Source organism: Sparus aurata, chromosome 1, assembly GCF_900880675.1.
Source record: "Sparus aurata chromosome 1, fSpaAur1.1, whole genome shotgun sequence".
In the NCBI taxonomy this organism is placed as follows: Eukaryota; Metazoa; Chordata; class Actinopteri; order Spariformes; family Sparidae; genus Sparus; species Sparus aurata.
Window position 1 is genome coordinate 6194068 of NC_044187.1, and position 17696 is coordinate 6211763.

Genomic DNA, 17696 nt, shown 5'->3' on the forward strand with positions numbered 1-17696 from the left:
TAATGGAGACAGATCAGATGTTTTTTTAAAGTGAAGTCATTTTAATGTTGCACAGTGTTCCTGTATGAAGAGCTGCTCACCTCGGGGCGGTACTGGCACTGTTATATCTGACAGCAGCGTACTCGACTTCCTGTTGCTCCACGTGTCTTCGAGGCTGAGCTGGTCTGATGTTGGAGTACAGATTATCTGCCTGGTTGTTGGAGAAGTGGACGCTGGTGTAATGAAAGTCCTCCTGCTCCTCCGGCTGTCCCTGCTCAGGTAGACATAAACAGAATTACTTTCAGCTACATATTTTATATGAGTCTTTCATTTGAACAGTGCATTCTTACAGAGGATTGAAACCAGGATGAAAACAGCTGAAGCAGAAGCAGCTGTGGTAACAATGGAACTAATATCCCTGTTGTCAAAAGTGCAACATGAAGTCCTCCTCTGTCAGATGAGTTTTCTAGAAGCCCTTAAAGACACTGAGTGACTCAGCAGTATGAATAAACAGGAGCCAGACTGGGTTTTATGTCTTCTACAGTTAAATACAGAACTATCCTCACCTGTTCCCTGTCGTCTGGTCTCTCTTCAGCCTCAGTAGATTCCCTGGAAGCCCTCTTTTTCCTGGTTAGAAGAGTTCATTAAAACATGAACAAACAATAAATTGCAGTGATTGAACATTCAGTGGTTCAGTAGAACAGAACTGCTCACCTGATCCACAGGAAGACAGAGAGGGATATGATAGCCAGGAGAACGACAGTGATTGTTCCAGCAGCCACTGATTTCCCTGATCCTAAGAAATGGTGATTAAAAGAAAAAAGACAGTTAATCAGAGTGTTACAGCATGTTTTGTTCTGTTGGTCCCATAGAGTGATAAAATATGATAAAACAAGGTAAAAACAAAGATATCCTGGATAAAAGTGCATGTCTGCATATTAAATCAATGAATGTCCTGCTCAGTATAGGTGGACTATCTGTCAGGCTGTGGACACATGTACACATGTATGCCAACAGTCACATTGGATGTGTTTGGCAGGAGCCCAATAATAAAGACAAACTCTCACTCTGAGTGCACAGGGAGTTAAGACTCTCAAGAAACAATAACTGTACTCAAAACTGCAGCAGGACACCCGAAGAAACATCAGGGAACATGCTCTTTAACAAGGTAGAAACATATAAACAAGATTATGATATTCCTATAAGCCCTTCATTATGTACCAGAGTGCAAAAACTCTGAACACTGTTTCAACTGAAAGATAAAATCTGATCTGATCTTCATTTTGAGGCTGACTCCCAGATAACTGGAACACACTCATGTTTCCTGCCTCCTATCCAGAGGATGTGACTGTCAGGTTAAAAGCCTCACAGAGTTCTTCTTCTCCTACAGTATCCCCAGGTGAGGTCAAATATTTTAACCTAATCGTCTCGCTGAAAACATTCAAGCTGAAACATTCCTTGTTTTTTTACTTAAAGAAAAACAATATATCATTCATTTTCTGGACTGAGCTACATATATCATCTGTACAACTGTAGTTTCTGGGCTCTCTTCATCAAAGGTGTCGGCGTGTAGTTTGATGATAAAAGAATTCTGCGGAGGCTGGGTGGAATGATACAGCAAACTTTTTTGAAACAGATCTCAAGCTGGCGTCCGAGCCAGATGCGGCCACATCTCTGGTTTTCTCAAATCTATGGCAAAAGCAATGCCAAAATGCTTCGGAAATCCTATCGAGCCTTCGATCTTCCAAGTACCACCTCTCTTTCTTTCTCTCTGGAAAGCCTTTTAGAGAGCCTTGGAGCTGTGAGCCCTGCACCAGCTACATTCCTCTCACACAAGGAGGAGGAACAGGTTAAATTTAAACTGAGCTGAATTAAAGACCAGAATGTGTTGCAGTCCGGATACCTCACAACCAACAAAAACTCACCCGTCGCAACAGTCAGATGTACGGTGGTTTTGTTTCTTCCTCTTCTGTTCTGGGCTTCACAGGAATAGTTCCCACTGTGTTCAGCTCTGAAGTCAGTGATGGTGAAGATCTGTCCTGATGCTTTTGGTGAGTCTTCATTCTCCTTGTACCAGGTGTAATTAGCTGCTGGGTTAGCATCACTGCTACAGGTCAGAGTCACTGAACTGCCCTCCACTATCTCAGCAGAGGGACTCACTGACACAGAGGGGAGCTTTGGAGCATCTGGAGGAGATTTATAGAGACTCATGTCATTCACATCAGATGAAGGCTTTGTCACATTTTGGATTAAGGTCATGTGTCCTGTGAATATAAACTTGTGTTTTGCCTTTTTAGACCTCTCGTCTTTCAACCTACACAAATAGACCACAGTTAACAGTAAATTCACATTATATCTGGAGATATGTGTGTAAACATGTGAAGCAGGTTCACTGTGGCTACAAGTCATATGTCTCTTAACGCTGAGTCAGCAGGAAACCAGAGCTCTTTATATTTTGTACTCACACTGGACATCGACTGATACAGACGAGGACATGATCTCTCCATACTGATTCTCAGACTTGCAGGAGTAGTTCCCTCTGTCCTCAGAGCTGATGGAGGAGAAATCATAGATGCCTCTCTGTCCTTGAAGCAGTTTTTGTTTCTCCTTGTACCAGGTGTAATTAGCTGCTGGGTTAGCATCACTGCTACAGGTCAGAGTCACTGAACTGCCCTCCACTATCTCAACAGAGGGACTCACTGACACAGAGGGAAGTCTTGGAGCATCTGGAGGAGAAAACATGAGCACATTTTACATTTTAACTTTAAGATTGCAGATCAGATTCAGATTAATAACAGATGAAATACAATACAAGAATTATTAGTCACAAAGTAGGTGGTGAAGTTTGATTCAACCCTTTGCAACATCTGTTAAATAAAGCTATGGTGGCCATGTAAAAACAACTAAGACATCAATTTTGCCTCCATCAAAATATTCGTGGCAACACAAACTAGTATATAAGTACTACAGATCATTCCTCAGAGACAGAGTTGATAACAGGACTCTGGACACATTAGATGTTGGATGTGTATTTATGTGTGGCAGCATCTGAAACTTTAGAGGTGGTTTTCTGGATCAATGAACATCTGTGCAGATCTGGAAACAGTTTGTAAATCAAACATCATTTCATCATCTACTGTAGCTGCTCAGTGAACAACAGCAGCAGACTGTGAAGGTGAAACAGGCAGAGCTGGAGAAATTGCACGATCAGCAAAACACCTGACTGGGTGATAAAGTTTTAAAAAGTCATTAGTTGATTTAATCAGCTGCGATTTACTCACATGTCACATTAATAGAGATGTATTCAGACGTCCTCCTCCCCAGCTCGTTCTCAGCTGTACAGTAATACTCTCCAGAGTCAGAGGACTGGATGGAGCTGAAGACAAGCTGTGGTTCTTTACTGAGAGGTTGAAGGTCTGGATCTCCATTCTTCTTGTACCAGGTGTATTTAGCTGCTGGGTTAGCATCACTGCTACAGGTCAGAGTCACTGAACTGCCCTCCACTATCTCAGCAGAGGGACTCACTGACACAAAGGGAAGTCTTGGAGCATCTGGAGAAGATGTGAGCATGTATTATTTTAAGATATTACAAAAAATTTACTATTTTGAAAAAAATGTCTTTGTTTCTTTTGGATTGTCTCCATTATCACAGCAGCTGTTCATGTCATTAACTATAATGGGAACTGACAGTCAATAACAAGCTGTTAGAAATGTTTAATTTTCAAAACCTTTACACATTGTTATTCATACTGTACATGCTGGTTGTGTTCAGGTCCTGTTTGCAGAGTCCTGACAGTGTGAATGTTGCTTCTCCTCTAGTTGTAACAGTTTAACTTTATTCAGTTACATATAATTCTGCTGCATCTACAACTTTTAGAAGCCAGTGTGTCTGCATGTCTTTTTCCTGATACAGTGGATCAAACTCACAGACTGGAGGAGAGCCGTAGTTCTCATGTCCTTTCAAAGCACAAGAGATGATGTCTCCAGGATAAACCCGGCCTTTAAAAGAAGATGTCTCCACCCCTGTGACTTTCTGTCTGTTCTTGAACCAGACGTAGGAAAGACGACCAGCTGGACTGCAGCTGCTGTGACACTTCAGCTCTGCCTCAGTATCAGACTGGTGGACTGTTATTCTGGTCACCTGCACCTGCAGAGCTGGATATGAGAACAAGAAACAATATTATTATCACTGGTTCTAACAGAAATCACTGATAGATGTACACACACGACAACACAACAGTTACTATTCCTAGAACTAGCAGTGAACATTAGTGCCAACACAACAGTAATTATTACACAAACTCATGATGATCCATCATTTTCAACATCTTCACTGTTTCTAAATGTTCTATGTTGATGTTTTACATCAGTGTGTGTTCATCAGTACCTGTGACAGTCAGAGTTGTACCAGGTAAACTACTCCTCCATTCAAAGTTTCTTGTTGTGTATTTGAAGTGATACTGAGCTGAATCACTCTCTGTCAGGTCAGTGATTCTCAGAGTGGAGCGTCCTCTCCATCTTTCAAGGACCTGAACACGACCAGCAAACTGGGAGTCTTCACTAAGGTCCTCAGGCTGTGAAGGACTCTGCCACTGATGAGAACGTTCAGGACTGAACCAGAATTTAGATCTGATAGTTTCATAACTGCTGTAAGTGCAAGAAATGTCCACTGATGAGCCTTTGAAGGCACAGATGCTTCTGTCAGTGTAAATCACTCTGTTGCAGGTTTGACCATCAACACCTGAAAGATAAAACAAAGTTTGGATCATTTTTAAACCAGAGTTGATGAAGAGTCACAATGAAGGTCTCCATAATGAAATACATGTAGTTATCAGACTCCATCAGATGGTGTTATGTTAGTGTAGTAAACTCACACACTGGAGGAGAGGGGAAATCCTCATGTCCTTTAACAGCACAGGAATAACTGTCTGCATAATTAAAGTAGACTGAATAAGTAGAAGATGTTTGTGACTGAACTTGCTGTCCACTTTTGTACCAGATGTAGGAAGAACGAGCAGGTAGACGACAACTGCTGTGACACTCCAGCTGTGCCCAAAGTTCAGAGGTATAGCGATGTAAGCTGTTCACACTCACATGCAGATCTGAATATGTGAATAAGAAACACAAGTCTTAATTTTAGACTGAATGTCAACATACACACACACACACACACTCACACACACACACACACACACACACACACACACGTTCAGATGAAAATGTTACCTGTGATCCTCAAAGTGACTCCAGGTGAACCAGTATATCTCCCATCTGGTTGGTTTGTTATGAACCTGAACTTGTACTTAGCTGAGTCGCTCTCTCTCAGGTCTGTGATTCTCAGAGTGCAGCTCTTCTCAGAACAACTGTACTCAACACGATGTTGATAATCTGAGTCTGTTCTCAGATCCACAGGTTGATATCCACTCAGTTTAGTAAACCAGAATGTTTCCTCAACTTCAGTTTTACGGTAATTTTTCCTGGATGGGTATGTGTAGGTACATCTTATTTCCACTGTTGATCCTTTTAAGGCACAGATCTCAGTAGAGCTGTAAGTCACTCCCCAGTCATCCTGACCCTGTATCACTGTGACACAGAGAACATCAGAAAACACAATGACACTGAAAACTTCAGTTAACAATCAGTTAATGAGACAAAAGTGATCAAACTACCAATATGATGTGGAGGAAAGGTAACATGGACGTGCTTCAAAATCCTCGATTATCAGACAAATTACTGTCATCAACAGTTCTTAATTATGTGTCAACAAAAAGTCGTCCACACAGACAATTCATAAAAATATATTTTAGAGAAAAGTTGTACAAAATACTCATGTTACTCCACCCACATGTTAACTTCCCTTTAATAGGCACTTTCTAACTAATGCTTTAAATAAATAACACTTTATGACTTTCGTATGTTATTTCTGAATGACACCAGGATGAACACAAACAAAGGAAGAGTGGAAGATGTGAACATGCATTCTACAGTTAAACTCAGTGTGCACCCAGTCTGAAGGTGCAGTGAAGTGAACAGGAATGTATTGAACCTGTGACCTTTAATGCAGTTTACTGACCAGGATAAGAGGAGAAATATTATTGATTAGAGTCTGTGCTGTTCTTGGTCAGTTCTCTCTGTTCACTCTGTGACCCAGATGCTGCTGAGGTAAGTGTGAAAACTACAAAAATAAAAGCAGAACACTGAGGTGTCAATCTGCTTCAAGCAGCTATGATGTAATGATAAGCTGTCTGCATATAGCATGGAAACATCTCACTGACGTCAGACAGCACTAACAGAACTAGCAGGGAGTGGTGCGGATGTACGATCATATACAAGAAGTACAGTCAGTTTTTGGGGTTTTACTGTGAGAACAATATCCCTCCAAAAAACCTCACTGTGATAAAAGTAGCTGCAGATACAAACTAATCGTCCTCCACATGAGCTGCTGCTTCTGCAGCCAGGGTCAACTTTAGAACACATTAAACAGGAAGAGAAGGGAAAAGTTCTGAAAACCCCAAATATTCTCAGTTTACAGCGTGTAAAAGTGCTGAGCACACAGCTACTTCATGCAAAAGTCCAGATTCCCTCTTTAAATGCAGTAAATGTAACTGTACCTGACACAGAGAGAAGGAAGACGACAAATCCACTCACTGCTGCAGTTAAACTCATATCTGCTCCTCTGATCTCTCTGTGAGGTTTCAGAGACAATAAAACATGTCAGCAGATAAAATAATGATGCACACAGGAGGTTTACAGTATCAGTCACATCTACAAACAATTCTACTTACAATGAAGACGGACGTCGTCTTGAAAGAAGCCGTTCCTCAGTCGTCAGTGAGCAGAAGACAGATATCAGGCTCTTAAACCACTAGATGTACTTCCTCTTTATCTTATTAACATATATGATGTGCCAAATGCCAGTCAACACCCACATCAGACTAAAGTTGTGTTTAACACACATAGTTCAAGAAGACTGGTAGAATCTGATGAGGACACAAAATGGTTTTTAATGACTTTGGCTCATTAAATTGTCTTTGTTTACTGTAAGGTGTCCTTGAGTGACAGAAAGGCGCCTATGAAATAAAATGTATTATTATTATTATTATTATTTAGGTGGTTTAGATTGATAAACTGTGTCCAACATGTAGATCAGGATAAAATCAAAAAAGTGTCACCTAACCTTTGAAAAAAACAGCCAAACTTCACAGTGTGCAGAGAAACAGAACAAAACTACCTGCATGGCTACACACCACTGAAGGTAAGAGAGAAAGTGTCTTTTTGTCATTTGGGTGAACTGACCCTTTAAAGCAGACAGAGGAGGAAGCACTCACAGTGATGAAGCCTGAATGTGCCACACTTAAACTTCCCCACTAGAGGGCAGTGAACCATCAGAGATACTGAATCAGGAGCCTGAAACAACATTTTATCCTCCATCACTAAATGTTACATTACATTCAATAGTACATATTACAAAAAACTCAACTCTTTGAGTTGAGCAAAACAAAAAACTAATCAAATGTTCCAAATACTTTAAATGTACTAATCATATGCCTCATATGCAAATGTTTTGTACTTACACAGTGAAGAGAGATCAAGAGTTGATATGTCTATATTTATTCTCAAACTTGCAGTGATAGATCCCTCTGTCTTCGGAGCTGATGGAGGGGAAATGGAACTTTTCCCCGGTGTTTGAGTCAGTGTTTGGCCGCCCTTGTACCAGGTAATTAGCTGCTGGGTTAGCATCACTGCTACAGGTCAGATTCACTGTACTACCCTCCATTACTTCACCAGAGGGGCTCACATTAACATTATGCATTAACTGCATCTCTGAATATCTTCAGCTCGCCCCAGGCCTCCTCCTGCTACTTCAGTAGAAGTGTCATTCACTCCCCAGTCCTTCTGACCCTGTGCAAGGGTCGCCTAAGTCTACCGTGATGTGTGGTAACTGTGGTGATTAACATGTTTCTTGTTTAGTCTTTTGCCATAATTGAAACTGCCATGATGGGTTCAAACTCATCAGGAGCCTAGGGTAATAACACGGGTAATTGATACGGACTGGCAGGGCTCCAGACTGCGACCAAATCGGCGCATTTTGCGACCAAAATTTGAGAAGGGCGACCAAATATTACATTTAGTCGCACATGTGCTACCAGTGAATTTGCCGGTGTTTTTTTTTTGTTTTTTTAAGATCGGTAGTGGAAGGTAACCAAAGCGAATCAAAGAATCTGGAATCTGGACTGACAGGTGGCAGGCCAATGTGTGTTAGATGGGCAGGGACTGGCACTGTAATTGACTAATGTGTGGAGAAGGAGGGTCTGAAAGTTTTTCCGAGCGCAGAGGGAGAAGGTTTCACTTTCAGCGAACAATGGCGAAACAAACTCTGCAATTCTACCAGATACGTGTCCACTGCGTGATGGGGCTGAGCTGGTTTTTCACTTTAGATGATGTCTTAACTTCCACCAGCACCGCTGCGCTGCGTATCTGCTACGGCAGTCCGGAGCAGATACGCAGTACTTCTATTTCGGCGGATGCCGGAGCAGAACGCACCGAGCACAAACAACAATATAACATCCGGCTACTTTTCAAAATAAAACACTCCGTGTTGACACCAGCACACAAATCTCAAAAAAGAGACAAACACAAGCTCTTCTCCTAATCCTTCGGTCAGGAACACTTCATGTTGTTGTTTTTATAACACAGACCTATAACTGTGGCACTGTAAAACCGGATCGGAGCAGTAAGGAACCGTACACCTATCTGGTGGAATCTCTGGGTTATTTTCTTCACGATAAGCCTAGAAGTGTGCCAGAGTCAAATCCTGACTCAGAGGATGAGTCCAAGTTTGAAGACAGGAGTGTGGCGAAAAAGGGCAAAATACTGTTTTCGTGAAGAATGGGTGCACAAATTTGACTGGTGAAGGTCTCAGAGAGACGAATTTCATGAACTGCAGATTTATATATATATATATATATATATATATATATATATATATATATATATATATATATATATATACATACACACACACAATCAATATAATTGCTTCACGGTGTGTGCCCCTAAATTTTGTGATTGCGCTCCTAAAATTTTCACTTAGGGGCCACTGTGCTCCTAGTAAAAAAAGTTAGTCTGGAGCCCTGACTGGTATTATTATATTTTGCTCTGTTTATTTTTACCAACTGTGATAAATGGGGGAGAGGGGAAAGGTCGCAGGAAGATGGCGCGTGACAGGTAGGGACCATCAGAGTTTGGAGGAAGTTGCCAGCAGGATTGTTGGGTGAATCTCCACAGGAGAAATCCAACAGAAACCAAAAAAAGGATTGAAAGAACACCGGATTACTGCGGGCCCGCGATCCAGTTGCCAAACGGGCTGGGTGAGCTTTGCGTATGTTTGCTTCTTTTTTCAGTGAGTTTTACGGCGGCCCGCCATGTTTAGACTTGTCAAAGTTAGTTTTATTTTGATAGCAGAATTTAGAAGGAAGACAAAAAGGTTATTCCATCCCAGAAGCCTACAGTTTGTGTGCTTGGTCAGCAAGAAACCCACCTTGAAGCATGGCGATGGAGAAGACTCATGTTAATGTAGTAATTATCGGTCACGTCGACAGTGGAAAGTTGACCACCACCGGCCACCTGGTGTATAAATGTGGTGGCATCGATCAGAGGAGACTGGAGAAGTTTGAGTTTCAACTACAGGGGAGTTAAAGCCAAAAGTCATCACAACGCTTATCCAATGCCAATAGTGCATGAAATACTGGAGTCTATGCAAAGAGCCCAGTATTTTGGCTCTCTGGATCTCCAGAGTGGTTACTGGCAGGTGGCGATGGATGAAGATAGCATCCAGAAGACCGCCATGATTACCCACTTAGGATTGTTCCAATTCAAGGTCATGCCGTGTGGCCCGAGGAATGCTGGGTCCACTTTCCAGCGCTTGATGGAACGCGTCTTGGGGGATCTACAGGGCAGAATCTGCTTTGTTTATATTGATGACATCATCATCTTCTCCAGAACGCAAGAGCAACATCTGCAAGGCCTGGAGGCAGTGTTTCAGAAACGGCACCAGGCCTATCTAATCCTGAATGTGAAAAAATACCATCTCCTACAGACTCAACTCGTCTTCTTCGGCCATGTAGTTTCAGGGAAGGGATTGGAAGTTGATCCTATGAGGGATGATGCCACCATGGCCTACCCAGGTCCGACAGAGTTAAAAACTCTCCAGAGGTTCCTAGGGTTGGTAGGTTGGTATCACAAGTTCCCTCCTTCCTAGGTTAGCGGATACTGTGGCTCCACTCAACAACCTCAAAAATAAAGGGACGTTATGGAATTGTCGGCTCAGTGTCAAGCAGCATTTGAACATCTAAAGCGCTTATTGCCGTCACAACCGGTGCTAGCGCAGCCGAGGCCACACCTTGGTTTTCAGGTGCACTGTGACTCCAGTGGTGTGGGGCTAGGAGCTGTTCTGATGCAGTCCATTGAAGGTGAAGAAAAAGAGCCATTGCCTTTGCTTTGAGAGCTCTCCATGGTGCTGAACTGAGGTATTCTCCCTCAGAGAAGGAACGCCTGGCGGTGATGTGGGCAGTCAAAAAGTGGGTTCATTACCTTGAAGGGGAAGCATTTGATGTGTTCACAGACCATAGTGCTCTGACCTGGGCATTCAACTGCCCTAAGGCATCATCCCGCCTCACCAGATGGACACTCTGCCTGCAGGCTTTCTCCTTCTGGGTCCACTACAAGCATGGTTGCTGTGATGTTGTCCAGGATGCTCTGTCCCGCGCCCTGCCACTGCAAGAAAGTAGTGTGTGTCTGTGGCTGTTGCCAAGTCATACTGGGCTAATCTACTCAGTTCCCTTCAGGCCACCGAAAAAATGCAGATGGACAATACATTGTGCCAAGACCTGGAGCTAACAATCTGCCAACCCATGCCAGGTCGCATGCATTACCAACAACAACAGGAAGTTTTGTACAGCTGATTCAACTACCAGTTGGTTGTGCCGACTGTGCTGGTGCCAGAGTTCCTCTCATACTTCCACAACAGCCCATTTGGAGGACATTTAGGAAGGATGAAGACCCTTCCGGAAAATCTTGGAGGTAGCATGGTGGCCAATAGTCCACAAAGATGTCTGGAGTCATGTCCGTGCTTGCCTTTCCTGTCAGCAGTATAAAGGCTCTAATGTCAAGCCTACTGGTCATCTCCAGACAACGGAGGTCAAAGCACCTGGCAAGATGATAGTAGTGCAGGGTTTTCCCTGCCATTATACGGCTTAGGCGAGGCGCCCAAGCGTTTTTGCCTCCTGCCTAAGCAGGGTTCTCCCCAGACGGTGGAACAGCGGCGCTACGCCGCTATACCGCTAGGTCAGCGGCGCTATACTCCGCGCGTGACGGTGACGAGCGTCCGTCCCCCGGCTGACGGCTAGGAGTTCCCGGCTTACGGCGATGAGCGTCCGTCCCCCGGCTGACGGAGTTGATGACCGTCTGTCTCCCCCCCCCACCGGACTGACGTTGACGAGCGTTCGCGCACCCCGCCCCCCCGGACAAACGGTGCGCCGCAACACTAAATGTTGCAAATCTTGAAAAATGACATCTTCACACGCTGGGGGGCACCTACCTACCTGGTGTCAGATCGAGGCCTTCAATTCACAAGCCAGCTGATGTCCAGCCTGTGTGAATCTGGGGTGTGGCCCAAAAGCTCACTACAGCCTACCACCCCTGAAAACCATGATCGCTTGCTTTGTAGAAAACCATCATCAGGATTGGGACCGGTGGCTGCATGAATTCCGGTTGGCTATCAACACGGCAGTACATGAGACCACTGGTGTAACGCCTGTACTGTACTGTAACTTATCAAGTCCACTCGTTCCATTAAATTTGCATTTGTACTTTTCCTTTTTTGAGTTAATAATTGAAGGAGATTGTTACATCTGTACCACTGTAACACAGAGGACGCATCTGCGATGCAATATTCAAGAACAGTTTAATGATTATCAGGATAATCGCAACATTTAACATTTTCATATGGTCTAAGCCTACCTTTGACCTTGTTCCTGGGGGACCATTTCTGTAGTGGAGTCTCTAAGCAGAAGATTTTCACACCAGTGTACTTGTAGAACCAGGATGACAATAAACATCTTGAATCCAGAATGTTGAGGGTGGTGCTGGAGCTGTTGATACAAACAAGCAAATAATATTAAAACTATAACAGTGTTTTGAGAAATGAAAAAAAAAAAAAAAGATGAAAAACACACACAAGAAAAATGAAACAATGAACATGAACACAAAATGGTTTGTTATATAATAAACACTATCTTCTATTTTCAAGTCAAATGTGGCTCTTCACTGCCATCTAGCAGCAGAAGTAGAAACTACAACTACATCAGCAAAATACATTCTTCAAACCCCTCAAAATTTTTCTTAATTGGCATATCAGTTTCAAATTAAAGCATATTATTTGTTAGCTAAGTGAGTACTCTGAGACTTGCCTGCTAATAGCCTCACCAGACAACATATTTTACACAAGCGCAGACTCTCATCTGCCACCACAGAGTTAGAAGCTAGTTCATGTCTTACTCCTGAGTAACTTAACAACTAGCTAACAAGAGAGAGACTACTGTGACATCACTATTTAACTAAAGTTATTATGGCTCACTTAAGAACATAAGTGCTTACCTACACATCCAGCAGACATGAGGCAACTCCTGAGTTGTCTGTCTGGCTTCTTGGTAGATTTTGCTCTGGTTTGCTCATCACCTGTTCCTCTGGAAAATGTCCAGGTCTTAAGCTTCTAGATGTCCAGGTCACTTTATGAGGTAGAAGCAAACTTTTTCTGCCTTTTGTAGTGTTGGAAGAAGATCAAGTGTTGTTAAAGCAGAATATGACACAATTTAGAATTTAATAAGTTAATTAATGTTAAAACAACGCTACCTACTTTCCACCACTTGATACTGGGCAGCTAGCATACAGCTGGATTACCTGCTAAAACAGTAAGCTAGCATTAGCATTTAAAATATATACATTTTCGAGGTATGTCAGTGAATATCTTGCTCACACCATCACAACTTACCACAGGTAAAAACAGAAGCCGTATTTTAATCTTCATTCGTGTTAAAACTGTTTTTAATCATTTTAACTCGTAGTTATCTTAACTTTCAGTCACTTGAACAGCAACTGTACGTCACCAACTGACAGTTAATCAACGTCTACATTTCTGTTATTATACATACGTCACATTAGAGCCACGCGACCGTTCTTTGACCTCTGACCTCGTCAAACGGTACTGCCGTTAATTTTTCTCTTACGTCTGACGTCATGGCTTGAAACGTTAACTGAGTAGTTCAGGGAGCCTCGGAAAGCCCACTATGATCAATTAAAGAAAATAAAATCATGAAAACGAGCCTTTACTACACAAAAATACATATATTTCCATGGTAAATCATTAAAATAAGATTTAAAAAAGTAGAAATTTTGAGGGAAAAAAGTATCAATTATCAGATAAAAAAACCTCAAGTCATGAGGCAAAGTCACAATGATGGGATAGATAGTTAAAATTACGAGACAAAAAAATATGGTGGGTCAATGAAGCCCAGTTTCAATCATCTGTCCACTCTAAGACATTATGTTAAGAGATGTTTATTGTTGTGTATAAAGTTCACCTTGCAGGTATGGTCTGAAACATCAATTAATCTGGCACTGTTCATCAATCAATTAATTCAGTAAGTATGACACTTTATTGATCTCCAGGGTAAAATAAACATGTGACAAAAGCATAAAAGTCAGACTGAGAGGTCAGGGAAAAACAACCCAATCGCACAAATATATACAAATAATATCTGAACTTTTTGTCTCTTTAGGTACGATTTTCAATTGTATATTGTAGCAACACTGTGCTAAAGGTCTGATAAGGTTTAGGCAAGAAAAAAACTTGTTAGGGTTCAGAAAAGATCATGTTTAGAAATGTCCGGATGTTAAAAAATGAAGTGGTTTCATGCTTACAAATGTTGAAACACCACCACATTACCCTCCACATCCTGATATGACAGTCAGCTCATGAACAGGCGATGTGAACATGATATGAAACGTATTGTAGAGATGTCGATATAGTACGTACAACATAAATTTCAAGATATGAGGAAACGTAAAATGACAACATTTCATTTTGGCGACTGAGCTGCAGGAAACAGATAAAGAACTTTGAACTTTAAAAGTAATATATACAAAAAAATAACATGATCTAACATTAGCCAGCTACTGAGACATCAGTGATCTAGTAGCAACAGTTTAAAGCTGATTATAAAAAAAGGACGATAATACATTGAAACAGCAGAGAGTTCTGATAACTCTCGGTTTGAAGTGTGCCTCTAAAAAAAGAACCTCAGTTTGCAGAGATCTTTGTCGTACTCCTCTGTCCCAACAAGACTCAGGACACACTACTGTAGATGTGAACACACTAAACAGAGGCAGAGCTAAGTGGTCGAGGCAAAAGGGGTGTGTTGGGATCAGGACTGTCACTATATATACAGAAACTTGAAACAATTATGCTCAGTCAAATTCATCTTTAACTTTGTTTACTGTGATTTTTGTCTGTATTCTGGCAAATGAATTACACTCAAAATATGAGTGTAGGGAGGTGGAGAGAGAGCCTCTTACCATAACTGTACTAATGTGTACAAAAACAACAATTACACTCAACCAGCGTTAAGGTGTATTATCATCACCTAAAACGACAAAGTGGGAAAGGAAAGAAACAGAAAGAGGAAATGTATTATTTACAAGCTGCTATCATATTTGTAATATTAACACTGAAAGTATTTCATTTGTCAATATCCTGATTATTGTCAATAACGTTATATCACAACTCTTCTAATTGGGGTTCGGTCTTAGACTCCTACAGTTTGGTCTGAGAGTAACTCACAAAGTATTTAATCCCTATCATGAGCTCCAACACCTGAGAGGCATCACATCACCTGTTGTACAACTACTTCAGGTGTCTTTTGGAGGCCGCAGAAGAAGAACAGTTGTCAGAGACTAATTCGAAGATAAAAGATAAAAGTTCACTGAATATTGAACTTTCATTCATCAGGTTGCTGTAAAAAGCGTGTTAGAAGTTATATTTACAATTAAATGGATAATAAAGTCATAAAATACTTCACACATTCTTCCACTAAGCTGAACACTGGTGTATGTTAAGTTCATAAATCTGGGCTTCTCCAAGATATATAATTGTCTCTATTGCGTATAGAGACCGGAAAAAGGTTGCTTGCTCCCTCCAGGTTGGGGGAGAGTTCCTGCCTCAAGTGGAGGAGTTTAAGTATCTTGGGGTCTTGTTCACGAGTGAGGGAAGGATGGAGTGTGAGATTGACAGGCGGATCGGTGCAGCGGCCGCAGTAATGCGGTCGTTGTATCGGTCTGTCGTGGTGAAGAGAGAGCTGCGCCGAAAGGCGAGGCTCTCGATTTACCAGTCAATCTACGTTCCTACCCTCACATGTGGTCATGAACTTTGGGTCATGAACGAAAGAATAAGATCCCGGATACAAGTGGCTGAAATGAGTTTCCTCCGCAGGGTGGCAGGGCACTCCCTTAGAGATAGGATGAAGAGCTCTGTCACCCGGGAGGAGCTCGGAGTAGAGCCGCTGCTCCTCCACATCGAGAAGAACCAGCTGAGGTGGCTCGGGCATCTGTTTCGGATGCCCCCGGGACGCCTCCGTCGGGAGGTGTTCCTGGCATGTCCCGCCGGGAGGAGACCCCGAGGAAGACCCAGGACACGCTGTAGTGACTATGTCACTCAGCTGGCCTGGGAACGCCTTGGGATCCTCCCGGAAGAGTTGGAGGAAGTGTCCGGGGAGAGGGAAGTCTGGGTGTCCCTGCTCAGGCAGCTGCCCCCCACGACCCGGCCCTGGATAAGCGGACGAAAATGGATGGATGGATCTATTGCATATTTAATACAAATGTTATGAAGAAACAGAAATATCAGACTATAAATGCAGGTCAGCAGGTTTTGATGACGATGCTGTACAACACAACTGAATCCTCTGCAGCTCCCTGACCTCTGTATCTGAGAAGAAGAAAAGATATTGTATGAAATAAAACAATTCTCATCTCAACAGTGATAATAATAAGACAGATCAGATGTATTTTTAAAGTGAAGTCATTTTAATCTTGCACAGTGTTCCTGTATGAAGAGCTGCTCACCTCAGGGCGGTACTGGCACTGTTATATCTGACAGCAGCGTACTCGACTTCCTGTTGCTCCACGTGTCTTCCAGGCTGAGCTGGTCTGATGTTGGAGTACAGATTATCTGCCTGGTTGTTGGAGAAGTGGACGCTGGCGTAATGAAAGTCCTCCTGCTCCTCCGGCTGTCCCTGCTCAGGTAGACATAAACAGAATTACTTTCAGCTACATATTTTATATGAATCTTTCATTTGAACAGTGCATTCTTACAGAGGATTGAAACCAGGATGAAAACAGCCGAAGCAGAAGCAGCTGTGGTAATAATGGAACTAATATCCCTGTTGTCAAAAGTGCAACATGAAGTCATCCTCTGTCAGATGAGTTTTCTAGAAACCCTTAAAGACACTGAGTGACTCAGCAGTATGAATAAACAGGAGCCAGACTGGGTTTTATGTCTTCTACAGTTAAATACAGAACTATCCTCACCTGTTCCCTGTCGTCTGGTCTCTCTTCAGCCTCAGTAGATTCCCTGGAAGTCCTCTTTTTCCTGGTTAGAAGAGTTAATTAAAACATAAACAAATAGTAAATTGCAGTGATTGAACATTCAGTGATTCAGTAGAACAGAACTGCTCACCTGATCCACAGGAAGACAGAGAGGGATATGATAGCCAGGAGAATGACAGTGATTGTTCCAGCAGCCACTGATTTCCCTGATCCTAAGAAATGGTGATTAAAAGAAAACAGACAGTTAATCAGAGTGTTACAGCATGTTTTGTTCTGTTGGTCCCACAGAGTGATATATGATAAAACAAGGGGACAAAACAAAGATTTCCTGGATAAAAGTGCATGTCTGCGTATCAAATCAATGAATGTCCTGCTCAGTATAGGTGGACTATCTGTCAGGCTGTGGACACATGTAGTATAGTACATGACATAGAGATTATGTTGAAACATAAACTCCACAGTGCCCTCTGCCAGACAAAACATGTAACACACAGTTTCTAAATTACATTGGATTACATCTCTGACATAATGTAAATAAACTGATATGGTTAAATATTTAGACCAAGATGGTATTTGAGTCCAAATGTACAATCTAGTTCAAGTGAAAACAACCATGTCATGTTTCACTGCTGTAAATGCACAGCAGTAAAATGAGTATGTTAGAGTTTTTCTCAGTCGAGGTCTAAAGAAGCCAATAAGACAGTATCATCTGCGTACAACAATACACCATCCTGACAAACCAATAAATGGGCAGTTTTCACAGCTGGGCTCAACACTGACATTATTTCCACGTGTATTATGAGCAGGAGAGATCACAAGACAAAAGCCAACAGTCACATTGGATGTGTTTGGCAGGAGCCCAACAATAAAGACAATCTCTCACTCTGAGTGCACAGGGAGTTAAGACTCTCAAGAAACAATAACTGTACTCAAAACTGCAGCAGGACACCCGAAGAAACATCAGGGAACATGTTCTTTAACAAGGTAGAAACATATAAACAAGATTATCATGTTCCTATGAGCCCTTCATTATGTACCGGAGTACAAAAACTCTGAAC

The 17696-nt window shown here is 42.2% G+C and overlaps 1 protein-coding gene and 1 long non-coding RNA gene across 2 annotated transcripts in view; both read right to left on the reverse strand.

Annotated features, from left to right (window-relative positions):
* Positions 1-17696, reverse strand: part of LOC115587194 (B-cell receptor CD22-like) — a 64201-nt gene that overhangs the window by 2355 nt on the left and 44150 nt on the right. Inside the window, exons 9-11 of the mRNA XM_030426886.1 lie at positions 16769-16850; positions 16621-16681; positions 16156-16325 (exon numbers count right to left, since the gene is read on the reverse strand). Coding sequence (XP_030282746.1) covers positions 16156-16325; positions 16621-16681; positions 16769-16850 — 313 coding nt within the window. The remainder of the gene's footprint in view (positions 1-16155; positions 16326-16620; positions 16682-16768; positions 16851-17696) is intronic.
* Positions 552-2051, reverse strand: LOC115587928 (uncharacterized). The gene is made up of 3 exons (XR_003985234.1): positions 1905-2051; positions 694-775; positions 552-606 (listed from the first exon to the last, which is right to left on the reverse strand). It is a non-coding gene; the product is annotated as an uncharacterized LOC115587928 (long non-coding RNA).